Source organism: Falco rusticolus, chromosome 4 (genome assembly GCF_015220075.1).
Source record: "Falco rusticolus isolate bFalRus1 chromosome 4, bFalRus1.pri, whole genome shotgun sequence".
In the NCBI taxonomy this organism is placed as follows: domain Eukaryota; kingdom Metazoa; phylum Chordata; class Aves; order Falconiformes; family Falconidae; genus Falco; species Falco rusticolus.
The window spans coordinates 50,213,373-50,240,068 of record NC_051190.1 but is presented as its reverse complement, the minus strand read 5'-3'; the positions used below and the strand labels follow the sequence as shown (position 1 = coordinate 50,240,068).

General features: G+C 50.0%; 1 protein-coding gene across 2 annotated transcripts in view; it reads right to left on the bottom strand.

Annotated features, from left to right (window-relative positions):
• The window catches only part of LOC119145944 (acrosin-like), a 60,901-nt gene continuing 34,205 nt past the window's right edge, over positions 1–26,696 (bottom strand). Inside the window, exons 1-4 of one of the 2 annotated variants that reach the window (XM_037382800.1) lie at positions 2,029–2,183; positions 1,426–1,691; positions 994–1,139; positions 1–528 (exon numbers count right to left, since the gene is read on the bottom strand). In XM_037382800.1, the coding sequence (XP_037238697.1) occupies positions 193–528; positions 994–1,139; positions 1,426–1,691; positions 2,029–2,105 (825 nt within the window). In that variant the 5' untranslated portion in view covers positions 2,106–2,183 and the 3' untranslated portion in view covers positions 1–192. Of the gene's footprint in view, positions 529–993; positions 1,140–1,425; positions 1,692–2,028; positions 2,184–26,696 lie in introns of those variants that run through there. The other variant, XM_037382798.1, reaches the window with a different exon arrangement.

The window sequence follows — 26,696 nt, the reverse complement described above, 5'->3', positions numbered from 1 at the left end:
TTAGCCACAGAACTGAAACACTTTATTGCAGGGACTCAGCCAGCTGAGCTCTTCCGTTGAGAGGAGCGCGGGCAGGACAGAGCAGGCCTTTGACACTGAGGCTGCCTTTGCATCAGCAGGCATTGCCCCAGCGGGAAATGGTGGTGGTGCGCTGCAGCCAGCCCTGGATCCTCTCCGTCCTGCTGATCAAACCTATTTCCTGCTTAGGTACTGCAGGAGTTCATGCAGCCAAGTAAGGAAATCCCACAGCTTCTGACCTCTAAATGGGAAGGGTATAAACCTTCCTGCTTCTGTTGGTGTTGGCCTGTGAACGGGGGTGGAGGTGAAGGCTGGCTGCGGCCTTGCAGTAGTCGCTACTGCTGTGTGCAGGCCCATCTGTTCCAGGATCCAGTTGTAGAAGTGCTGGGTGGAGGTGTAGACTCCGGGCTTCTTTGCTCTCGCACAGCCCATCCCCCAGCTGGTCAGGCCAACAAGCCAGAAGTAGTCAGCGCTCTTGTCTTGGCACACAAGAGGCCCACCGCTGTCCCCCTGCAGCAGAGGAGAGAGGATGAAGGGGTTGTTGGGTGGCCACCGTCAGCCCAGTGGCTGGCTCCTTCCCTCTCATGGCACTTCCAGAGCTGTATTTAGTGGCCAGCCAAGCTCTGGAGAAGCTTTCCTGGGAGGGGGTGGTGGGCCTGTAAGGCAGGGCTCGCTCTCCCTGCGGCACAGTTGTCCTGCAGGTGCTGCAGAAGGATGTTGCACGTTTGGGATGGTGAAGCTCTGGGCTGCCAAGGGCACTGGGTGGGCTTTGTGGACATAGTGCCAGGCCTCTGGGACAAGGCAGGCAGGCCCTGGGCAAAGGCGTGCAAAAGGGGAAGGGGGGTGAGGCCCTCAGCAGTGGGGACACAGCAATGGGAGTGTGAGTGGCCAGGAAAAGCCCGTGACGGTGCAGGTTTGGGCGGTTGTGGCGGGGCTGCCCGTGCTGCCGGGGCTTGGCTTGTAGCACGCTCCTACCTGGCAGGTGTCGATGCCACCCTGCGGATAGCCAGCACAGATGTTGTGGGTGTGGATGGCCCCTCTGTACCAGCCGCTGCTGTTACAGACCCCGGCATCAATGAGGTGGACCTGGGCCTCCTGCAGCACATACGCCGATCCTCCAGCTGTGAAGAGCACAGAAAGGAATGAACATCCAGCAGCTCATTCCCAGTTCTCCTTCCCTGCGTGACTGAAGCCCTATCCCGGGGCTTGGCTTTGCATGTGGGGAGGCGCTGGACCGCTCCTTCCTTTCTGCCTTGCTCTGGGTCAGTGGCTCACGCCCCCCTCTCTAAGAGGCATACGTCCCCACAGCCTGATTCTGGCTTTCGCCTCTGCTGTCAGGAAGAGCAACCTGCCTCCCCAAGCTGGCCAAGCTTGCACTCGCAACGTGACTACATTTTGGGAGCTCACCTCTTGCAATCCTGGCACCCCAGCCACTGACGTAGCACTCTGTCAGCTCCGAGACTCTCAGCGAGGCATCGGGCACGCAGGCAAGCTGTACGTAGCTGTTGCACTGGACAGGCTGCTCCAGTTCCAGCAAGGCAATGTCGTTTCTTTGCGTGACATTACTGTAGTGCTGGTGAACCAGCAGTCGCTTGATGTTGCGCACCTGGGCCTCAGGTCCCAGCTGGGTCAGCTGGGTGGCACCTACCACCACCTGCCACATGGTGATGTTCCTGGAAGGCAGATGGAGAGAGGGCTCAGAGGGAGCAGAGACACATGCTGCAGCAGCACAGCAGTCGCCCTGCCTTCTGCTTGGCAAGGCAGAGAGGAAAGCAGTGCTTGGGAGGGTGCGACAGACCACGTGCTCCTTGGGCTCAAGCAGTGTCGAGCTGGAGGCTGCTGGGAAGCAGTGGCATGAGCCCAGCCTTCTCCTGAGCAGCCTCTCAGGTGGCTGCGGAGTGCCCAGGCACTGGGCATACTGCAAGGCAACAGGACGGGAGCATCACGTGCTGCTGTGCTCAGGGCACTTGCTAGTGTGTGGGGCTAGCCCCGATCCCTGGTCCTCCTTACCTGGCCTCGATGAAGCACTGGGCTGATGTGAGGACCCACTGTGGGCTGATGAGGGAGCCCCCGCAGATGTGTGCCATGCCTCCTTCCAAGGGAGCCTGGATGCTGACGATCCAGGGCCAGGCCCCTGGCTGGGCATTTTTGACACCCACGACGTGTGACATACTGTTGTTCAAAGCCGCAGGCTGAAGGCCGCAGGTGCCTCTGTAACCAGAAACTCCATTCTGGTTAGCTCCATGGAAGCTTGTGCCATTCCGGCTGAAGGCCAGCTGTCTTCCCTCCCCTCAAGTCATAGCCAGAAGGGCCAAGGAAACCCGTGGGGCATGCGCCCACTCCCCTTTCCCCGCTTTCTGCTTCACCCGTAGATGAGCTGTGCCGGCAGCCTGCGTGCTGTCAGGGAGCTGAGCCTCCCAGACGGCCTTCAAGAACCTCTGGGGAGGCCATGGGGGACAAGCAGGACCCCTCCAGAGAAGCTCACAAGGGTTGCCCAATGTCCCTCCCAGAGCCTCGGGCCACTTACCCACAGCTATCCCATGTGCCGTGCACAGGACAGCACATGGCCAGCAGGACAATGAGGAGGAGGAGAACATCCATCACTACCAGCACATGTGGCAGCTGCAAGAACGAAGGCTTGTCGCCACCACTACGGCCACCGACAGAGTGCCCGCAGGATTCCTGTTGCCTGGGGTTCCCTTGGACGCGGGGCTGATGTCACAGAGTGCCTGGTTCCGGGTGCTGGGCGTGGTGGCGGTGGGGGAGGGATGGGGGGCAACAGGAGGGGTTCCAAGCAGGACTGGAGGCGGAAGCTGGGATCGCACACCCCTGACAGAGCCCCACGCAATGCCCTGCTTGCACGATCAGGGTGGGCAGGCCCCGTGGCAGGCAGCAGCGCCTGGCTCCCAGCTCTGCCTGCTAACAGCTCACAGGGCAACACCCAGCGTGGCCTCGCAGCCTCTTTGGGGAGTTCCCTGCCGCCCTGCTCTCTGCAGCCCTGTGCCACCGGGTCCTTCCCAACAAACAGACACACAACAAAGAACACAATGACTACAGCAGCATGCGCGTGCTTGGGTGTTGAAGAGCCAATCTGTTGATGGCCGCGGCAGCCAAGCAGTGCTGGGCAAGCCAAATAAGCCAAGCACAGCCCAGCAACGTCAACCTTCCTGCACAAAGCACAGTGAAATGCAGGTGCAGCACACTCCTCACTGGCCATGTCAGCCACAGCAACGCGCTCTGGCAGGCGTCGTGTCCTTGCTGTCTGTGAGTTGGATTGCTGTTCTTGGCACCCACTGACCATGGCACTTGTGGGAAGGGCAATCAACATGAAGCTCTAGAGAGAGAGAAGGATGCTCCTGCTCTCAGCCCAACGTGCCATTGTTCGCAGCTTTGCAAATGCTTGTGCTGCGATGGAGAGACGGGATGCAGCTTGATGCAAGCAAATGTCAATTTATTGTACAGAAGCACGGGTATATATACTTTCAGAAATCGCGCTTTTTGAACAGATTGGTTCTTTTGAGATAAGCATTGCATACTAGGCAATCCCTGATTAGTGGTTAACTACCATCAATCAACAGCAAGGTGTTATCTTTCCTTGGCGCCATCCTTGGGGCCATCCATCCCCCACTCCCCTATGCTCTTTCAATTGCTGTCTAGACAAGCTCAAGCACATTCCCCTCAGCTAACTGATTGCCACGCATGGTCCTAGTTTCCAGCCCGCTCCTGCATCTCCACCTTCCTGTTGTAGAAAAAGAACCTTTGAAACCAAACAAGTAAAAACAAGGTATAAGTAATAGAACAAATATAAAAAGCAACTAAGACATATTACAATGTCAAAATAACCCACTGTCTCTGTTCCGTACAATTTTACAATTTCCCTCTTTTTGTTTTTTGAACAGCTAGTACCAGGTTTGCCATGTTCTTCAGGGCCCTTGCAAACATGACAGCAACCAAGGTAACAGCAAACAAACAATACTGCCAATTGAGTGAATGGATGCCAAAAAGGCTGACATTTTCTCAGATTTTGATAACATGTTGCTGCAATGGGGTGCCTAAAATCCACACAGCACATACCATCACAATCCTCACAGCCATGTCCTTGAACCAGCAACAAAAAGCAGTGGCAATTTTGACACAGGTTCTTAACTGCCTAACAAACAAGGTGATTTAACTCTTTAATGCTTTCCCTGAACATACCTCTGGGGTCATTCCCTTCATTCCCTCTTTTTTTATGCAACCAGAGACACTTTACCATAACAGAGAAGCTCCTATTTACATCTCTGAGCCCGGACACAAACCACAGTTGTATGCTCCACCAGGCCCAGGGCAAAAATCATTCATATGCAGACACCTACTAAACACTAGATAACCATGTTTATCATAGCGACTCCCAAAACCCCTCATTTAAGCGTTTCCCACTTGCATTCCTGCCACCAATCCCTCAGACCCCCTCTCACCCTCCCCAAAAATACAATCAATGCATTGGGAGAGATGGGGGGGGGGGGGGAAAGGTCTAGCTATTTTCCCAGATCTATAGGACCTGGATCAAAAGGTTTGTCCGTGTTGTCCTGTTCCTGTGCTTGGTCCTGTGTTGTGAGGGTTGCTGCAACCAGTGACAGAAGCTTTGGGGGCAGAGGAGGTGTGGACAGAATCGCCATTGTTGACAGTGTCTTGAGAAGAGTTGCGCTGTTGGTGGAATTTACAGCTTCGAAGTCTCTAAAGTTTCTTGGCTGCTCACCTGTCTCGATGCAGGTTGTCCGCCTGGTCCAGCCAGCAAGATGATCATTCAGCCAAGACGTCTCCTCCGGAATACATCCCTCTTCCACGAGCTGTCTTTTTTCCATCATTATTCTTCCAAGGCTTTGGAACACCACCATAGGGGTCACCATTTGAGGAGACTGAGGCACGGACTCCCGGATCTGACTAGAAGATCCTTCATGAGTCCATATACTTCTCTCATAGGGGAAGACACCTGACTCCCAAGTTTCCCACAGCTCACCTCTTAATTCCAGAGGGACTTTTTTTTTTCAATTCCTGCTTCCTTTCAGCAGCTCATTCAACATTCTGTGGGATTTTCAGCCTGCCGCTCAACCTGGTGGTTCATAAACCCATCACGTCAGATCCCTAAACGTATCACATCAGGGTCACCAATTTGCTGCGATGGAGAGACAGGATGCAGCTTAATGCAAGCAAATGTCAATTTATTGTATAGAAACATGGGTATACTTTCAGAAATCACACTTTTTAAACAGATTGGTTCTTTTGAGCTAAGCATTCCATACTAGGCAATCCCTGATTGGTGGTCAACTACCATCAATCAACAGCAAGGTGTTATCTTTCCTTGGCGCCATCCTTGGGGCCATCCATCCCCCACTCCCCTATGCTCTCTCAAATGTTGTCTAGACAAGATCGAGCACATTCCCCTCAGCTAGCTGACTGCCATGCATGGTCCCAGTTTCCAGCCCGCTCCTGCAAGCTTGCGTCACTCTCATCTGATCAGTCTGCCTTCTGCCGCTGACTGGAGGAGCCTTGCTCACTCTCCTGCTGGAGTGCAGGAGAGAAGCAGGAGCCAGGCACGTGCATTGCATTTGCACAGCAGGGCTAGGTCCCTGGAGGGTCGAGAGCCGTGGCTTGAAGGATGGCAGCCTCCAAGCTTGTGAAAGGTGCGGCAGCTCCCTGCTGCCATCCTGGCTTCTGTGGTGAGGCATAAGGCGCACAGCGGAGGGAGCAATTGGGTCCCGAGGAGGAGGACCACACAGGCTCTGTCTGAAAGTGGAAGAGCTGCTCTCAAGGCCCTTGAGGTGCAGCAGGGCTTCCTAGGCCCCAGAACTGGCCTCCAAGCAAGCGGGCTCAAGGCTGCTTTGTGTTTTGAAAAGGGACCGGCAGCCGGTTCCCACGTGTCTGCTGAGAGCAGGCAGAAGGCAGCCTTGGAGAAGACAACTTGTCTGCTGGGGAAACCCTGCTCTTTCAGCACCGGTTTTGGCAGGTGGCTAGTGGGGAATGCCGTCAGAGGTGGCCACACTTCACAGACGCTTGAAGGAAGAGATTGGGGTCATTTGGCGGAGAGGACTCTGGCAGGGACAGCAGTTCCCAGGCAAGCCCGTCAGTAATGGCACACAAGTCCAAGGTGACCTAGCTAACAACACCCAAAGACCACGTGTGTTGACAGATGGGGCAAACCTGGGAGCAAAGGGGGGGAAAAATAACTGGGGTTGGCCCTGTCTCTGGGAGGAGAGCAGGGCTGAGAGAGGCAGGACTCAGGGAAGATGAGGGGCACGTATAAGCACGGCAAATGGAGAGAAGGGGGGATCAAGGAGCCAGGATTCAGGCATGTGGATGGCCTGCGGTGTCAGCCGACGTGCTTGCTCAGCCCCAGCATCCCCACCTTGCAAGAGGACCAGGCCTGCCAACCACTGGCCACCTCTCCACCTCCCAGAGGCAGGAAGGACTTGGAGGTGCTTGAGCATGCATGCCCTCAGCTGCTGCCCACCTAGGCATGCCCCCCCTGCGGGAGCTGCAGAAGGGCCTGCCTCTGAAGCTGCCAGGACCGTCCTCCTCTTGCTCTGTGCTTGGGCCCCGGCAAGCCATGGTGCTGCAGCTCCCAGCTCTGTTCCTACCCAGGACTGCAGGGCATGCCTCCAGCTGAACTGGGATCTCTGGAAACATGGGCATGCCCTTTGCTTCCTCTTGATCACGCAGTGAAAGGAGTTCTTATGGCTCTGCGGATGATGCTGGAGCATGCTCCCTCCCCAAGCAAGTCCGGCTTTCTGTCCAGAGGCCTCAGGTGTTCCTCGTAGCACAGAGCGCAACTCCCCTGCACTCCTAGCAGGCTTGGTAATGTCCCCAACACACAGCTTGCTACCTCAGCACTCCAATAGTGAGAGGTGTCACCGAGGCAAAGCCACTGCGGAGCCCTCAGGCTGAGCGTGGTCAGTTGTGGGCAGAAGGGGGTCTGCTGGCTCTGCGACAGGGATCCCATGTGGAGCAACCTGCGGTGACGCAGTTGGAGGCAGACTGAAAAAACACTATGTCTGCGTGGCTGGGTTTGGACAAAATGGCCTTTCTTGTTTATACAAATATTTTATATAGCTTAGACAGTACATGTGTCAGTCCCTGATAGATTTTTGTGTTCGTCTTCTTGCTTGCTATTTGCTGTTGCTGTACGTACCCGTATGCTGTGGCTCTAAATTCCAGTTCTTCACATGCTGTTGACATACCTGACAATTTGTGGCTGTCTTAAGGGTACAAGACTAAGTCTTTGAAGTCAACTAACTTGACTGCAGACCCACTGAATTCCCCAACTTTTCCCCCTTTTTGTTTCTGAACCACTAGTACCATTTTTGCCATGTGCTGCAGGGCTCTTGCAAAGACGATGGCAACCAAGGCAATAGAGATCAAAGAATACTGTCAATTGACTGAATTGATGCCCCAAAGGATGACATTTTCTCAGATTTTGATAACGTATTGCTGCAATGGGGCGCCTAAAATCCATGCAGCACATACCATCACAATCCTCACAGCCGTGTCCTTGAGCCGACATCAAAAGGGCAATAGTTGCTGTTTTGTATGTCATAGTGGCAAATTTGACTCACGTTCTTATCTGCCTAACAAACAAGGTGATTTAACTCTTGAATGCTTTCCCTGCTATGTCTCCCGATAAGAGAAGAACCACTGCAATACGTTCCCGTCAGTTCCATAAATCAACTACATCATTACATGCTTCATCCAAAGTTATATTTTGTTTGAGCACATTATGCTTATCAACATGTTGACGTGTTGATTTGTGCGGGTGTCATGGTCCCATCATGGCCTCCTACTACAATAGCATCAACTTAAAAACAACTATCGACATTCAAAGTGCAAACAATATCAACTTCTTTTGGATTAACATTATACAGAGGTAATCATCCCAAATATCAAGGCTTTCAGTAACATTCTCCGTTCCCCACATTCTTTGTCAAAATCGTACATTCACTTTTTTGCAACAATGTCTGCAAGTCAGTTTTGAGGAAGGGCACACCAAAGAAGGACTGGTTCAGTAAGGAGACCACACATTAGTGTTTGCGTTGACTGGCGGCAGCAGTGCTCCCATGGTCTGGCACGCTAAGCCTAGGCCGCACACAGCGAGCAGGTATCCATCGCGGACCTTCAGCTGTAGAAACACAAGCATAACTCTCCCCCAAGTTAACAATTCACACAGTCCCAACCAATGCCCGGTACAAGGGTCTTTCATGCGTACTAAGGCGCCTTTGTGCTTTTGCGGCTTGTCACCAATTGACACCATGTACCGCACAATGGGAGGCACCGCATGGTCAGCAGAGATTTTCAGAAAGTGCAAAACATAACATGCTTTCTCTAATCGTGCCTCTGGGGTCATTCCCTTCATTCCCCTTTTTTGTTTTTCAAGCTGGCATTTAAGAGTACCATTCATGCGTTCAGCGATGGCTTGGCCCCTAGGGGAATGGGGAATACCAAATTAGTGGGAGATCCCCCATTGGGAAAGGAACTGACTGACGGGCCTGGAATTATAGGCAGGTCCATGGTCCGTTTTGATTTCAAGAGGGACACCGAGCACAGAAAAAGCACGTTGCCAGTGCCGAATGACGTCACGACTGGTCTCACCTGTGTGGGCAGTAGCAATCATTGCACTAGAATGTGTATCTCTTTTTACCATGGACAAAGTTTTGTCTGTCAAACTCATTGCAATGAGTTACATCTGTTTGCCAGAGCTGTAAAGCTTGAAGGCCTCTAGGATTAATTCCCTAATTTGGCACAGAAGTAACATTTTGACAGTCTGGGCAGGCTGCAACAATTCCTGCGTGCAGCTGCCTGAGAGAGACCCTATTGGACAAATTGATGATACAAGGATCGCCAATTCAGATGATAAAATTGGTGGGCTATCACGTCTTGCTGATGGACGTCAGGAACAGGCACCGACAGAGCCACAGAAACTAGAGCGTCAACTCTAGCATTGCCTTCAATTACAAAACCAGGTAGGGGAGTATGGCTACTAACATGCATAACATAATACGGAGAATGGCGTTTCTGAATCTCTTCCCAAACTAAAGTCAAAATTGCAACAAGCTTGGGATTGTTGACATGGCCAAGGACAGCCCTGTCTAACTTGGGAAGGAGGGCTGCCACATATGCCGAATCAGTAACAAGATTAAGAAGGCCTGGAAAATACTGAAATGCCAAAGCCGCAGCCTGTAACTCTATGACTTGCGGGGATCCTTCCTGATATACAATTTGGGAATGCCATTGCCCATGTTTTTTCCAAGCGACTGTGGCTTTTCCCGTTTTTCCAGACCCGCCTGTAAATACTGTATCACCTTTGACTGGTCTTCTCTGACTTCGTTGCTGTGGCTGCAAAGTTAGATTTACAGTCATTTTCAAAAGTGGATGAGGTGGAAATGTGGTACTGAACTTGCCCTGGAAAACTGGCTAAAGCCATTTGAAGGGCAGTAGAGTTTAATAGCGCCCATTCAACATAGAATTGTTGTACAGGGATAATTACTGTTGGTGGATTAAGTCCAGTCAACTCTAAACATCTTTTTCGGATTTTTATGATCAAATCGGCAACAAGTTCGTACAATTCAACAGCACTTTTCTTAGGCTGCAAAGGCAGAAACAACCACTCAGGTACATGCAGTGGATCTTGCCAAGCCTGGTTCCGCTGCGCCAACATAGCATAAGGGGAAGATTGGTCCATTAAAATAAAACCACTTAAAGGAAGCGTGATATCTACACGCCACACATGTCGTGAAGAGATCAACTGTTGACTTCTTTCACAAGTGCCAAGGCTGCAGGCATTAAATACCTTGGGGCTAAAAGATCTGTGTCTCCTTTTAAAAGCTGCAAAAGAGGATGCATTTGTTCATTAGTAAGGCCTAAATAAGGCCGTAGCCAATTTAGCATTCCTGCAAGTTTTTGGACATCATTCAAAGTCTTTACATCCAGATTCAATTTGATAGGTTGTGGAGACACAGTTCCCTTCAGCACATTCATGCCCAGATATTTCCAGGGCTCTTGCCTCTGAACTTCTTCAGGAGCTACATTCAATCCAAATTCTGCTAAACTATGTCTGGCACCCTTCTCAGCTGTCTCCAGCAGCTCTTTGGACGGTGCTGCTAGCAAAATGTCATCCGTGTCATGATTAACAGTAAACATTTTGGTATTTGTCTCTCACTGAGCTCAGGGCTTGGGCTATAAACCATTGACAAATGGTTGGCGAGTTTCTCATGCCCTGAGGCAGCACGGTCCAGTGGTACCTTGTTGTGGGCTCAGAGTTAGTTCCAGTTGGTACTGTAAAAGCAAACTTTGCTTTCTCTTTTGGATCTAAAGGAATGGTAAATAAACCAATCTTTCAGATCAATAACTAAAATATCCCATTCCGTTGGTATGGTGGTGGCAGATGGCAACCCTGGCTGCAAGGACCCCATAGGGGCCATCACTGCATTGACTTTACGCAGGTCATGCAACAATCGCCATTTACCAGACTTCTTTTTTATCACAACTACAGGGGTGTTCTACGGGCTATGTGATTCTTCAGTGTGGCCCGCGTCTAACTGTTCCTTAACCAATTCATGCAGGGCACACAGCTTTTCCTGGGGCAGGGGCCACTGCTCTCCCCATACTGGTTTGTTGACGCAGATGGCTCTTGGACACAATTTATACGACCAATGTGATCAAGTTAGTGCTGATTTATTAAAAGGCTTACAGCAATTTATACTCTTAACAAAAGACACACACGCCACGCATGCGTTGCTATTCAGAGGTGATGGGCTAAAGCTACTTGTCCACGCGTACTCTAGTCATCTATGATTGGTCCTGGCGTGGTGTCTACGTGCTGCTCTCTTGTCACGTAGCATCCTGCTTTATAACTCTCCTCGAGTTGTAGGGTACGATTCCACATGTCAACATCATGGACGTTACCTGTGGTAGAGAGGGGGCGGCTCACAGTGTGGGCACTGGGCACAAGGGATGGTCCATGTGAATAGTGAATGCTGTACCACTTATCTAAAGGATGACGCACCTATGTTTATTTATAGTTGGGAAATGTCCAAGGACCCTTATTGCCACATGACAATGCACAGACTGTTAAGTCCTTGGGTTGGTTTTCTTTAGAAGGGACATTTTGGCTTAGATTCCTGTTGTACATGCAACGTGGCGAAGATGAAGATTTAAACATGGCCGCTAAGGAATAGAGTCTGCGCAGAGACAACTCCTCAAGGACATTGCGCAGGCACGAGATATGTAAATGAATTCTCTGAATAATAATGAATATGTAAACGACTACTTGGAAAACTAATGAATAGGTATGAGTAGCTTGTATAAAGGGGGGGACTGAAAAGTCCCCTCGGTGTGCGTGACTTTGGTGGAGTGATCCCCCATGCACCCAGCACTGCTGAAAAAAGATAACCTCTGCTCACTCGAATATTGGTGATTGATACTTTAAATCACATGCCACGGCCTGAGAGAGGAGAAACAGCACGAGGTTTGTCCCTGAGAGCCGAGTGGGAGAGGAGGTGCCAGGGACGCCCAGCAGCTGTGCCCCGTGCATGGCCACCAAGGGCAGGGACAGCCCCCCGGGCCTCCTGGGCACAGGGGCTGCCTCGGGGCCGGCACCCCAACGCCCTTCCTCTCAAGGGTGCTGGGCAGGGGCAGGGCTGTGCGTGTCACCCCATGTCACAGTGCCATCATTCAGCAACACAGCAGTCACAGTGCCCCGGGGGAGTATAAAAGGGGCATCATCTGTGTCCCCCGGCCAGTGCTGGCCTGGCACCAGGCTGAAGACACCTGAGAGGTAGTCCTTGACGGGCCGGTGGGATTCCCTGGGTGGGGTGAGGGAGGGAGACTGGAACCTGGATGAGGCTGCTGGTGGGGCCACATCCAAAGCTCAGCTGAGGTCTGGAAATCCTTCTCAGCTGGACAACCATGGCAAGGCCAAGGGAATGTCTTCTTGAGGAGCACGGCAGAGTACACTGTCCTCATCCCCTGTGAAGCCAGGGGCAGCAGCCATAAGTTATGGGATGCACAGATGCTGGCGGGATCCTAGAGCTTTGGAGCACCCACTGGTGCCCTCCCAGGTGCAGGAAGGATTCTGGCCCCTGAAGTCGATGGGACCAGGGATATTTGGCCACTCTCAGAAGCCCCTGAGATGGCTCTAGGTCAGAGGGAGAGGCTTGGCATCTCCCAGGAGGCACGACCAGCCCGTGGGACGAGGAGGCAGGTCTCGCTCACATGCTCGGGGAACAGCCCATCACCAGGGCTGGGGTCAGGAGGGAATTTTCCCTGGGGCACATGGGCACTGGCCCCTGGGGGTTATTTGCTTTCCCCTGCAGCACTGAGCACAACCGCTTGTCAGGGCTCCACGGGTCCCTTGGGCCAGGTCACCACCTGCTGCTCATGCCCCACAAAGATGGCCTCTCGTGCCCTGCAGCTGGAGGGAGGAAGGCTTTTTTTCCCCCGCGGTGGGCTAGCAAGTGTCCCTCCCCAGGGTTCCTTTGCCTTTCTCTGCAGCACTGAGTAGGGCCCGTGGCCAGGGCTGCTTTGGGCCATGCTGGCGGGGTGCCTGCTGCTCGTGCTCCAGGAAGGTGGCCCTCATGTCCCGCATCTGGGGGGAGGAACCTTTCGAGGCTCCCGGTGGGGCTGCCAGTGTAGCCCCCATGGGTTGCTGCTTTGCCTCTGTAGCACTGAGCACAGCCCCTGGGCAGGGCTCCTCGGGGCCCTTTGAGCCAGGTTCTCGCCCTCTGCTCTCGCACCTCTGAGGCACCATCGTGCCCTGGCGCTCTGGCTCTCTTGCCCATCGCGAGCTTTAGCAGGAGCGAGCTGTGCAAAAGTCTCATTGATATTCAACCTACAGTGAACGCCAGGAACAGAAGGGAACAGAAGTGTCACGCTGTGCGGTGCCTGGAGTTCTGCGTGAGAAGCTGTGAGCGGGGTTGGAGGGGTCCCTCCAGGAGAGCAGCTCTCTGCAGGGCAGGGCCCCGGCCCAGCCAGGAGGCAGGGGCAGGCACAGGCACAGCTACAACATGGCTCAGGCAGGGACTGAAGGGCCCCGGCTGAGCTGAGACACGTCCCCTGCACCCTTGGCAGGAGATGAGGGCGCTGGGGGTCCCAGGGGAGGCTGGTCCCAGCCACTGAGGCCTATGAGCACCCCCAGGACCCTGGCACCCGTAGACCTGCACTGCCCTAGGCTCTCTTTTAGGCAGTGCTGCCTGGCTGCTTTGGAGACGGAGTGTTGGGCCAGATGGACCACGTCTCTGAGGGAGCACTGTTGTTCTCAGGCTCTTGAGGTTTAGCTTGTTTGTTTGAGGGAAACACATCAGGAGTTACTAAAAATGAGTACAAGCAGGAAAAAAAAGTCCCCAGGGAAATGAGCAAGTACTCCTCACCTGAAAAGTTTGCAGCCCTTCAGCTGAGGAGCATGTCCTGCTTCAGACTGAAGGCTTGGTCTTTGAGCCTCCCTAGGGTCAGACAAGTGAGGGTTTGCCATCCTGTGGAAACCCAGTGAAACTGGATGGACACAGAACACTTTCAAAAGACACACTTTACACTTGCATTTTGCAAATTTCTGCAGATTGTCCAGTTCTCTTGAGTTGATCCACAACTCTACCGCCATCAGGAGATATGTGCCTCCTGCCCACAACCTGACAGAGGAGGCGATGCCTAGGCTGGGACGTGAGTGCCCATGCAATCCCTTCTGCTAGTGCAGGGCTGGAAAGAAATGTCTTCAGAGATTTCCTTGGCAAGTATTGGTAAGGAAAAGAGGAGGAAGGAAAGAGGAGAGCGGAGAAGAGGGAAGAAGAGAGAAGAGAAGATGAAAGATGAGAGTGGCGAGCAGGGAAGAGCAGAGAGGAGGGAAGAGGAAAGCAAATAGAGGAGGAGAGCAAAGAGGATGGAAGAGAGTGGAGAGTACAGAAGAGGAAAGCAGAGTAGAGAAGAGAGATGGGAAGAGGAGAGCAGAGTGAAAATTAGAATGGAGAAATAGGAAGAGGAGAGTGGAGCGGTGGTAGGAGGAGAGCGGAGAGACAGAAGAGGAGGGCGGAGAGGAGAGAAGAGGAGAGAAGAAAGAAGAGAGGGGAGAAGAGGGTAAATGAGAGTGGAGTAAAAAAGAGGAGAGCAGAGAGGGGTGACAAGGAGAACAAAGAAGCTGAAAAAGGAGAGCAGAGAAGTTGGAAGAGGATTGCAGAGAGGACGGAAGAGGAGGCAATAGGCAAGAGGAGGGAAGAAGAGAGCTTATAGAAGGGAAGAGGAGAGCAGTTAAGATGAAAGAGGAGAGTGAAGAGGAGGGAAACTGAGAGCAGAGAGGAGGGAAGATGAGAGCGGAGAGGAAGGAAGATGGGAGTGGATAAAAAGAGCAAGACTGTGGAGAAAATGGAAGAAGTGGAAGAGGAAAGCACAGATGAGAGAAGAGGAGAGCCATGTGGAGAGAAAAGGAGAGCAAAGCAGAGAGAAGAGGAGAGCGGAGAAGGTGGAAGAGAATTGCAGAGAGGATGGAAGAGGAGGCAATAGGAAAACAAAGGTGATGGAAGAGGAGAACAGAGTTATGGTAGGAGAGCAGAGAGAACGGAAGAGGAGTGCAGACAGGAGGGAGGAGAAGTGTGGACAGGAGGGAAGAAGAGTGCGGAGAAAAGGGAAGAGTAGAGTGGAAAGGAGGCATGAGGAGAGCAGAGAGGAGCGAAGAGGGAAGACGAAAGCAAAGAGGATGGAAGAGGAGAGCAGACAGCGGAGATGGATAACAGGGAAGAGGAGAATGGAAAAAGTGGAAAAGACAGGAGAGCGTAGAGGCGGGCAGAGTTGTACAGAATGAAGAGGAGATCGGAGCAGAGAGGAGAGTCGAGTGCAAAGGAGAGCAGAGAGGAGGGAAGAGGAGAGTTGAGCGGAGGGAAGAGGAGAGAGGAGATAAAAGTAAGTAGAGAGTGGAGAAGATGGAAGAGGAGATCAGAGAAGATGGATGAGGAGGCAAGATGGGTGCGGAGAGGAGGGAACAGGTATGCAAAGATAAGAGAAGAGGAGTGTGGAGAGGAGGGAAGAGGAAAGCAAAGCTGATGGAAGAGGTAAGTGTAGAGGAGTGAAGAGGAGAGCAGAGTGAAGAGGAGACCGTAGAAGAGGTAAGAGGAGTGCGGTAAAGAGGTAAGAGGAGTACGCAGAGGATGGATGAGGAGAGCATAAAATGCGTGAGGAGATGTGAGAAGATGGAAGAGGAGATAAGAGGAGATAGATGACGAGAGTAGAGAAGAGGACGGAAGAAGAGGGTGGAGAAGACATAGGTGGAGAGTGGAGAGGACGGAAGAAGAGAGCGGTGAGGAGGAAGCGGAGAGCAAAGCTGATGCAGAAAGTGTAGAGGAGTAAAGAGGAGAGAGAAGTGTAGAGGAGAGCGGAGAGGAGGGAAGAGGAGAGCAGAGAAAATGAAAGAGGAGAGCGGAGAGGAGGGAAGAGGAAAGTGGAGATGAATGGGGAGGAGAGCGCAGTATATAAAAGAAGAACGGTGAAGATGGGAGGGAAGAGCAGAGAAAATGGAAGAGGAGGAAAAGGAAAAGAAGAGAAATAGGAAAAGGAGAGTCATGTGGAGTAAATATGAGAGCAAGCTGAAGGAAGAGGAGAGCAGAACAGAGGGAAGATAAGAGCGGAGATTAGGGAAGAGGAGAGCAGATTGAAGAGGAGACCGGAGAGGAGGCAAGAGGAGGGTGGAGAAGGGGTAATAGGGGAGCATATGTTGGGAGAGGGGTCCGCCAGAGTCAAGAAATTACTCAATATGAGTTATGCATCTTGCTCATCTTTATTGCCTTCTAACACTTCTTATATAGCCTTGATACACAAGCATATTCCCAAAGCAAACATATAATTGGTTATTAGCCCCTAAGCACGCGCTGCTCTCACACCACTAATTATCATGATTAGAACAAACATTCTATCCATGCAGCTATCTGTGTTGCTATGTTTTAGCCTTGCGGTTTGCTACTCCCTTTATTCCTATTCCACTCCCTATCTCCCTTGGCCTTGCACCTGTCTTCCCTAAAAGCTGCAGCTTGTTACAGCCACGGCCTGTTAGCACCACAAAGTTACTTGGTCTCAGGATTCAAGAATAGATCAAGGCTACTTTCTTGTTAACTTCAGCACAATTCTAATTCCAGGCCTATTCTAATTCCAGGCCTGGATTGTGCACTCCAGGCCTGGATTGTGCAGACCCTCAGGCGTTCCATGGCCACGCTTCTGCAGCCATTCTTCTACAAGCATAGAAGATGGGTGAGGAGATGTGAGAAGAGAGGAGAGGAGATCAGAGAAGAGGGATGATGAGAGCAGAGAAGAGGACGGAAGAGGAGGGCGGAGAGGACATAGGTGGTGAGTGGAGAGGATGGAAGAGGAGAGCAGGCAGGAGGGATTAGGAGAGCAGAGAAATGAAAGAACAGAGCGGAGAGGAGCAAAGAGGAAAACGGAGATGAGTGGATAGCAGAGCACAATATATATAAGTAGAACCGAGCAGAACCCTAAAAATCCTATAAAAACTTTAACCCCAGCAACCCTTAACCCTAAAACCCCTTAACGCTCAAAACCTTAAAAACCCTAAAAACAAATAACTTATAAACGCTCACAACCCGAAGAACTATTAACCCTAAAATCTCTAAAACCCCTTAACCATTAAATCCCTTAATCTTAAAAACCCTAATAATGCTTAACCCTAATACCCTTAACCATTAAACCCCTTAACCCTAAAAACCATAAAAACCATTAACCCTCAAATCCCTAAAACTCCTTAAACCTAAAAACTTGTTAAGACCCATAACATTAAAAAAACTCCATTCACTTAATCCTAAAAACCCTAAACCCACTTAACCCTAAACCCTTAAAAATGCTAAAAAAACCTAACCCTAAAACCACCAGAAACCAATAACCCTAAAAAACCCCAAATTACTTAACTCTAAAAACTCTTAACCTAAAAGTTCTTTAAAAACCCTTAACCCTAAAAATCCTAAAAACCCTCTAAGCCTAAAAACCTGTAATCCTAAATCCCCTTAAACCTACAACCCCTCAACAGTAAATAAAATAAAATCTTTTAACCTTAACACCCATGTAAATCTAAAAACCCTAAAAAACATAACAAACATTAACCCTAAAAAACCTTAATTAAAAAAGCACTAAACCCCCTTAATCCTTAACCCAAATAATTGTAAAATCCCTAAAACCACTTTACCCTAAAAAACCTAAAAAAGCTTAAATGTAAAAACCCTAAAAATCCTAAAACGCCTTAACCCCAAATCCCCTAAAATGCCTTAATCCAAAAACCCCTTAGCCCTACAAACCCTAAAACCCATAAAGATCTTAACCCTAAAAACCCTAAAACCCTTAATCCCAAACCACTTAACCCTAACAAACCAAAATCCCCTTTAAACCTAAAAATCGTAAAACCCCTAAAGCCAAAAACCACTTAGAATGCTTAACTCTATAAACACTTAACCCTAAAAACCCTAAAAAAGCTAAATGCCATTAACCCTAAAACCCCTAAAATGCCTTAATCCAAAAACCCCTTAACCCTACAAACCCTAAAAACCCTAACAAACTTAACCCCAAAAACCCTAAAACCCTTAACCCCAGAAATCTTCACCCTAAAAAAACCCAAAAACATCTTTAAACCTAAAACTTGTTAAAACCCTAAAGCCTAAAAACACTTATCCCTGAAAATGCTTAACTCCAAAAACACTAAACCTAAAAAAAACTAAAAAGACTAAATACCCTTAACCCTACAGCCCATTAACAGTAAAAATCCGTAACCCCCAAAGCACTTAACCCTGCAAACCAAAATCCCCTTTAACCCTAAAAACACTAAAGCCCCTAAACCCTAAAAATGCTAACGTCTAGAAACACATAACCCTAAAAACCCTAAAAGCCCTTAACTTTACAGTTCAAATATGTGTCTTATTTTCTACACCTGTGCCTCCTGTTACAATTCCAAAAAATCCACGCCTTGCTCAGCTTGTGCCGTTTGTGAGTTGTGCTCCCCGAGCAGAGCCCAGGCGGCAGGGTGAGGAAGGACTGGGCTCCACAGGAATACCTCAAGTGCCTTGCACACAAGAACTATCTCCACAAGGACCCAACCTGACCTAGGAATTACTGGATGGATAAAATATTTGTTTCTGTACGAGATAACAGTATTAATTGCCATTGTAATCTTTTTAATGATATACAGCTCTGTGTGGAATTGCTTTATGAGAATTATGAACCGAATGATAAAAGGGGTCTGGATTGCTCAAAAAAAAAAGGGGGGGGGGGGGGGGATTTGTGGAGCGGCTAGAAGACAATGGGCACATTATGAGCAATCCAGACCGAGTAACTTTATTGTAACAGCAGGCGGAAGTTGTAGCAAGTTGCAGCTGTTGTGAAGGACATGTGTAAGGCTAAGAGAGACAAAGAAACTGTGTACAAGGACAAGGAGATTGTGAAACTGTGTATGTAGCAAGAAAACAAGGAAGTTGGACTGAAAAATGATGAGCTAAGATGTGAAACAGGATGTCTACCTGACAAGAGAGCAGCGTGTGGACACCATGCCAGGACCAATCATAGATGACTAGAGTACGCGTGGACAAGTAGTTTTAGCCCATCACCTCTGAATAGCAACGCATGCGTGGCGTGTGTGTCTTTTGTTAAGAGTATAAATTGCTGTAAGCCTTTTAATAAATCAGCACTAACTTGATCACATTGGTTGTATAAATTGTGTCCAAGAGCCATCTGCGTCAACAAACCAGTATGGGGAGAGCAGTGGCCCCTGCCCCAGGAAAAGCTGTGTGCCCTGCATGAATTGGTTAAGGAACAGTTAGACGCGGGCCACACTGAAGAATCACATAACCCGTAGAACACCCCTGTAGTTGTGATAAAAAAGAAGTCTGGTAAATGGCGATTGTTGCATGACCTGCGTAAAGTCAATGCAGTGATGGCCCCTATGGGGTCCTTGCAGCCAGGGTTGCCATCTGCCACCACCATACCAACGGAATGGGATATTTTAGTTATTGATCTGAAAGATTGGTTTATTTACCATTCCTTTAGATCCAAAAGAGAAAGCAAAGTTTGCTTTTACAGTACCAACTGGAACTACTCTGAGCCCACAACAAGGTACCACTGGACCGTGCTGCCTCAGGGCATGAGAAACTCGCCAACCATTTGTCAATGGTTTATAGCCCAAGCCCTGAGCTCAGTGAGAGACAAATACCAAAATGTTTACTGTTAATCATGACACGGATGACATTTTGCTAGCAGCACCGTCCAAAGAGCTGCTGGAGACAGCTGAGAAGGGTGCCAGACATAGTTTAGCAGAATTTGGATTGAATGTAGCTCCTGAAGAAGTTCAGAGGCAAGAGCCCTGGAAATATCTGGGCATGAATGTGCTGAAGGGAACTGTGTCTCCACAACCTATCAAATTGAATCTGGATGTAAAGACTTTGAATGATGTCCAAAAACTTGCAGGAATGCTAAATTGGCTACGGCCTTATTTAGGCCTTACTAATGAACAAATGCATCCTCTTTTGCAGCTTTTAAAAGGAGACACAGATCTTTTAGCCCCAAGGTATTTAATGCCTGCAGCCTTGGCACTTGTGAAAGAAGTCAACAGTTGATCTCTTCACGACATGTGTGGCGTGTAGATATCACGCTTCCTTTAAGTGGTTTTATTTTAATGGACCAATCTTCCCCTTATGCTATGTTGGCGCAGCGGAACCAGGCTTGGCAAGATCCACTGCATGTACCTGAGTGGTTGTTTCTGCCTTTGCAGCCTAAGAAAAGTGCTGTTGAATTGTACGAACTTGTTGCCGATTTGATCATAAAAATCCGAAAAAGATGTTTAGAGTTGACTGGACTTAATCCACCAACAGTAATTATCCCTGTACAACAATTCTATGTTGAATGGGCGCTATTAAACTCTACTGCCCTTCAAATGGCTTTAGCCAGTTTTCCAGGGCAAGTTCAGTACCACATTTCCACCTCATCCACTTTTGAAAATGACTGTAAATCTAACTTTGCAGCCACAGCAACGAAGTCAGAGAAGACCAGTCAAAGGTGATACAGTATTTACAGGCGGGTCTGGAAAAACGGGAAAAGCCACAGTCGCTTGGAAAAAACATGGGCAATGGCATTCCCAAATTGTATATCAGGAAGGATCCCCGCAAGTCATAGAGTTACAGGCTGCGGCTTTGGCATTTCAGTATTTTCCAGGCCTTCTTAATCTTGTTACTGATTCGGCATATGTGGCAGCCCTCCTTCCCAAGTTAGACAGGGCTGTCCTTGGCCATGTCAACAATCCCAAGCTTGTTGCAATTTTGATTTTAGTTTGGGAAGAGATTCAGAAACGCCATTCTCCGTATTATGTTATGCGTGTTAATAGCCATACTTCCCTACCTGGTTTTGTAATTGAAGGCAATGCTAGAGTTGACGCTCTAGTTTCTGTGGCTCTGTCGGTGCCTGTTCCTGACGTCCATCAGCAAGACGTGATAGCCCACCAATTTTATCATCTGAATTGGCGATCCTTGTATCATCAATTTGTCCAATAGGGTCTCTCTCAGGCAGCTGCACGCAGGAATTGTTGCAGCCTGCCCAGACTGTCAAAATGTTACTTCTGTGCCAAATTAGGGAATTAATCCTAGAGGCCTTCAAGCTTTACAGCTCTGGCAAACAGATGTAACTCATTGCAATGAGTTTGACAGACAAAAATATGTCCATGGTAAAAAGAGATACACATTCTAGTGCAATGATTGCTACTGCCCACACAGGTGAGACCAGTCGTGACGTCATTCGGCACTGGCAACGTGCTTTTTCTGTGCTCGGTGTCCCTCTTGAAATCAAAACGGACCATGGACCTGCCTATAATTCCAGGCCCGTCAGTCAGTTCCTTTCCCAATGGGGGATCTCCCACTAATTTGGTATTCCCCATTCCCCTAGGGGCCAAGCCATCGCTGAACGCATGAATGGTACTCTTAAATGCCAGCTTGAAAAACAAAAAAGGGGAATGAAGGGAATGACCCCAGAGGCACGATTAGAGAAAGCATGTTATGTTTTGCACTTTCTGAAAATCTCTGCTGACCATGCGGTGCCTCCCATTGTGCGGTACATGGTGTCAATTGGTGACAAGCCGCAAAAGCACAAAGGCGCCTTAGTACGCATGAAAGACCCTTGTACCGGGCATTGGTTGGGACTGTGTGAATTGTTAACTTGGGGGAGAGTTATGCTTGTGTTTCTACAGCTGAAGGTCCGCGATGGATACCTGCTCGCTGTGTGCGGCCTAGGCTTAGCGTGCCAGACCATGGGAGCACTGCTGCCGCCAGTCAACGCAAACACTAATGTGTGGTCTCCTTACTGAACCAGTCCTTCTTTGGTGTGCCCTTCCTCAAAACTGACTTGCAGACATTGTTGCAAAAAAGTGAATGTACGATTTTGACAAAGAATGTGGGGAACGGAGAATGTTACTGAAAGCCTTGATATTTGGGATGATTACCTCTGTATAATGTTAATCCAAAAGAAGTTGATATTGTTTGCACTTTGAATGTCGATAGTTGTTTTTAAGTTGATGCTATTGTAGTAGGAGGCCATGATGGGACCATGACACCCGCACAAATCAACACGTCAACATGTTGATAAGCATAATGTGCTCAAACAAAATATAACTTTGGATGAAGCATGTAATGATGTAGTTGATTTATGGAACTGACGGGAACGTATTGCAGTGGTTCTTCTCTTATCGGGAGACATAGCAGGGAAAGCATTCAAGAGTTAAATCACCTTGTTTGTTAGGCAGATAAGAACGTGAGTCAAATTTGCCACTATGACATACAAAACAGCAACTATTGCCCTTTTGATGTCGGCTCAAGGACACGGCTGTGAGGATTGTGATGGTATGTGCTGCATGGATTTTAGGCGCCCCATTGCAGCAATACGTTATCAAAATCTGAGAAAATGTCATCCTTTGGGGCATCAATTCAGTCAATTGACAGTATTCTTTGATCTCTATTGCCTTGGTTGCCATCGTCTTTGCAAGAGCCCTGCAGCACATGGCAAAAATGGTACTAGTGGTTCAGAAACAAAAAGGGGGAAAAGTTGGGGAATTCAGTGGGTCTGCAGTCAAGTTAGTTGACTTCAAAGACTTAGTCTTGTACCCTTAAGACAGCCACAAATTGTCAGGTATGTCAACAGCATGTGAAGAACTGGAATTTAGAGCCACAGCATACGGGTACGTACAGCAACAGCAAATAGCAAGCAAGAAGACGAACACAAAAATCTATCAGGGACTGACACATGTACTGTCTAAGCTATATAAAATATTTGTATAAACAAGAAAGGCCATTTTGTCCAAACCCAGCCACGCAGACATAGTGTTTTTTCAGTCTGCCTCCAACTGCGTCACCGCAGGTTGCTCCACATGGGATCCCTGTCGCAGAGCCAGCAGACCCCCTTCTGCCCACAACTGACCACGCTCAGCCTGAGGGCTCCGCAGTGGCTTTGCCTCGGTGACACCTCTCACTATTGGAGTGCTGAGGTAGCAAGCTGTGTGTTGGGGACATTACCAAGCCTGCTAGGAGTGCAGGGGAGTTGCGCTCTGTGCTACGAGGAACACCTGAGGCCTCTGGACAGAAAGCCGGACTTGCTTGGGGAGGGAGCATGCTCCAGCATCATCCGCAGAGCCATAAGAACTCCTTTCACTGCGTGATCAAGAGGAAGCAAAGGGCATGCCCATGTTTCCAGAGATCCCAGTTCAGCTGGAGGCATGCCCTGCAGTCCTGGGTAGGAACAGAGCTGGGAGCTGCAGCACCATGGCTTGCCGGGGCCCAAGCACAGAGCAAGAGGAGGACGGTCCTGGCAGCTTCAGAGGCAGGCCCTTCTGCAGCTCCCGCAGGGGGGGCATGCCTAGGTGGGCAGCAGCTGAGGGCATGCATGCTCAAGCACCTCCAAGTCCTTCCTGCCTCTGGGAGGTGGAGAGGTGGCCAGTGGTTGGCAGGCCTGGTCCTCTTGCAAGGTGGGGACGCTGGGGCTGAGCAAGCACGTCGGCTGACACCGCAGGCCATCCACATGCCTGAATCCTGGCTCCTTGATCCCCCCTTCTCTCCATTTGCCGTGCTTATACGTGCCCCTCATCTTCCCTGAGTCCTGCCTCTCTCAGCCCTGCTCTCCTCCCAGAGACAGGGCCAACCCCAGTTATTTTTCCCCCCCTTTGCTCCCAGGTTTGCCCCATCTGTCAACACACATAGTCTTTGGGTGTTGTTAGCTAGGTCACCTTGGACTTGTGTGCCATTACTGACGGGCTTGCCTGGGAACTGCTGTCCCTGCCAGAGTCCTCTCCACCAAATGACCCCAATCTCTTCCTTCAAGCGTCTGTGAAGTGTGGCCACCTCTGACGGCATTCCCCACTAGCCACCTGCCAAAACCGGTGCTGAAAGAGCAGGGTTTCCCCAGCAGACAAGTTGTCTTCTCCAAGGCTGCCTTCTGCCTGCTCTCAGCAGACACGTGGGAACCGGCTGCCGGTCCCTTTTCAAAACACAAAGCAGCCTTGAGCCCGCTTGCTTGGAGGCCAGTTCTGGGGCCTAGGAAGCCCTGCTGCACCTCAAGGGCCTTGAGAGCAGCTCTTCCACTTTCAGACAGAGCCTGTGTGGTCCTCCTCCTCGGGACCCAATTGCTCCCTCCGCTGTGCGCCTTATGCCTCGCCACAGAAGCCAGGATGGCAGCAGGGAGCTGCCGCACCTTTCACAAGCTTGGAGGCTGCCATCCTTCAAGCCACGGCTCTCGACCCTCCAGGGACCTAGCCCTGCTGTGCAAATGCAATGCACGTGCCTGGCTCCTGCTTCTCTCCTGCACTCCAGCAGGAGAGTGAGCAAGGCTCCTCCAGTCAGCGGCAGAAGGCAGACTGATCAGATGAGAGTGACGCAAGCTTGCAGGAGCGGGCTGGAAACTGGGACCATGCATGGCAGTCAGCTAGCTGAGGGGAATGTGCTCGATCTTGTCTAGACAACATTTGAGAGAGCATAGGGGAGTGGGGGATGGATGGCCCCAAGGATGGCGCCAAGGAAAGATAACACCTTGCTGTTGATTGATGGTAGTTGACCACCAATCAGGGATTGCCTAGTATGGAATGCTTAGCTCAAAAGAACCAATCTGTTTAAAAAGTGTGATTTCTGAAAGTATACCCATGTTTCTATACAATAAATTGACATTTGCTTGCATTAAGCTGCATCCTGTCTCTCCATCGCAGCAAATTGGTGACCCTGATGTGATATGTTTAGGGATCTGACGTGATGGGTTTATGAACCACCAGGTTGAGCGGCAGGCTGAAAATCCCACAGAATGTTGAATGAGCTGCTGAAAGGAAGCAGGAATTGAAAAAAAAAGTCCCTCTGGAATTAAGAGGTGAGCTGTGGGAAACTTGGGAGTCAGGTGTCTTCCCCTATGAGAGAAGTATATGGACTCATGAAGGATCTTCTAGTCAGATCCGGGAGTCCGTGCCTCAGTCTCCTCAAATGGTGACCCCTATGGTGGTGTTCCAAAGCCTTGGAAGAATAATGATGGAAAAAAGACAGCTCGTGGAAGAGGGATGTATTCCGGAGGAGACGTCTTGGCTGAATGATCATCTTGCTGGCTGGACCAGGCGGACAACCTGCATCGAGACAGGTGAGCAGCCAAGAAACTTTAGAGACTTCGAAGCTGTAAATTCCACCAACAGCGCAACTCTTCTCAAGACACTGTCAACAATGGCGATTCTGTCCACACCTCCTCTGCCCCCAAAGCTTCTGTCACTGGTTGCAGCAACCCTCACAACACAGGACCAAGCACAGGAACAGGACAACACGGACAAACCTTTTGATCCAGGTCCTATAGATCTGGGAAAATAGCTAGACCTTTCCCCCCCCCCCCCATCTCTCCCAATGCATTGATTGTATTTTTGGGGAGGGTGAGAGGGGGTCTGAGGGATTGGTGGCAGGAATGCAAGTGGGAAACGCTTAAATGAGGGGTTTTGGGAGTCGCTATGATAAACATGGTTATCTAGTGTTTAGTAGGTGTCTGCATATGAATGATTTTTGCCCTGGGCCTGGTGGAGCATACAACTGTGGTTTGTGTCCGGGCTCAGAGATGTAAATAGGAGCTTCTCTGTTATGGTAAAGTGTCTCTGGTTGCATAAAAAAAGAGGGAATGAAGGGAATGACCCCAGAGGTATGTTCAGGGAAAGCATTAAAGAGTTAAATCACCTTGTTTGTTAGGCAGTTAAGAACCTGTGTCAAAATTGCCACTGCTTTTTGTTGCTGGTTCAAGGACATGGCTGTGAGGATTGTGATGGTATATGCTGTGTGGATTTTAGGCACCCCATTGCAGCAACATGTTATCAAAATCTGAGAAAATGTCAGCCTTTTTGGCATCCATTCACTCAATTGGCAGTATTGTTTGTTTGCTGTTACCTTGGTTGCTGTCATGTTTGCAAGGGCCCTGAAGAACATGGCAAACCTGGTACTAGCTGTTCAAAAAACAAAAAGAGGGAAATTGTAAAATTGTACGGAACAGAGACAGTGGGTTATTTTGACATTGTAATATGTCTTAGTTGCTTTTTATATTTGTTCTATTACTTATACCTTGTTTTTACTTGTTTGGTTTCAAAGGTTCTTTTTCTACAACAGGAAGGTGGAGATGCAGGAGCGGGCTGGAAACTAGGACCATGCGTGGCAATCAGTTAGCTGAGGGGAATGTGCTTGAGCTTGTCTAGACAGCAATTGAAAGAGCATAGGGGAGTGGGGGATGGATGGCCCCAAGGATGGCGCCAAGGAAAGATAACACCTTGCTGTTGATTGATGGTAGTTAACCACTAATCAGGGATTGCCTAGTATGCAATGCTTATCTCAAAAGAACCAATCTGTTCAAAAAGCGCGATTTCTGAAAGTATATATACCCGTGCTTCTGTACAATAAATTGACATTTGCTTGCATCAAGCTGCATCCCGTCTCTCCATCGCAGCACAAGCATTTGCAAAGCTGCGAACAATGGCACGTTGGGCTGAGAGCAGGAGCATCCTTCTCTCTCTCTAGAGCTTCATGTTGATTGCCCTTCCCACAAGTGCCATGGTCAGTGGGTGCCAAGAACAGCAATCCAACTCACAGACAGCAAGGACACGACGCCTGCCAGAGCGCGTTGCTGTGGCTGACATGGCCAGTGAGGAGTGTGCTGCACCTGCATTTCACTGTGCTTTGTGCAGGAAGGTTGACGTTGCTGGGCTGTGCTTGGCTTATTTGGCTTGCCCAGCACTGCTTGGCTGCCGCGGCCATCAACAGATTGGCTCTTCAACACCCAAGCACGCGCATGCTGCTGTAGTCATTGTGTTCTTTGTTGTGTGTCTGTTTATTGGGAAGGAGCCGGTGGCACAGGGCTGCAGAGAGCAGGGCGGCAGGGAACTCCCCAAAGAGGCTGCGAGGCCACGCTGGGTGTTGCCCTGTGAGCTGTTAGCAGGCAGAGCTGGGAGCCAGGCGCTGCTGCCTGCCACGGGGCCTGCCCGCCCTGATCGTGCAAGCAGGGCATTGCGTGGGGCTCTGTCAGGGGTGTGCGATCCCAGCTTCCGCCTCCAGTCCTGCTTGGAACCCCTCCTGTTGCCCCCCATCCCTCCCCCACCGCCACCACGCCCAGCACCTGGAACCAGGCACTCTGTGACATCAGCCCCGCGTCCA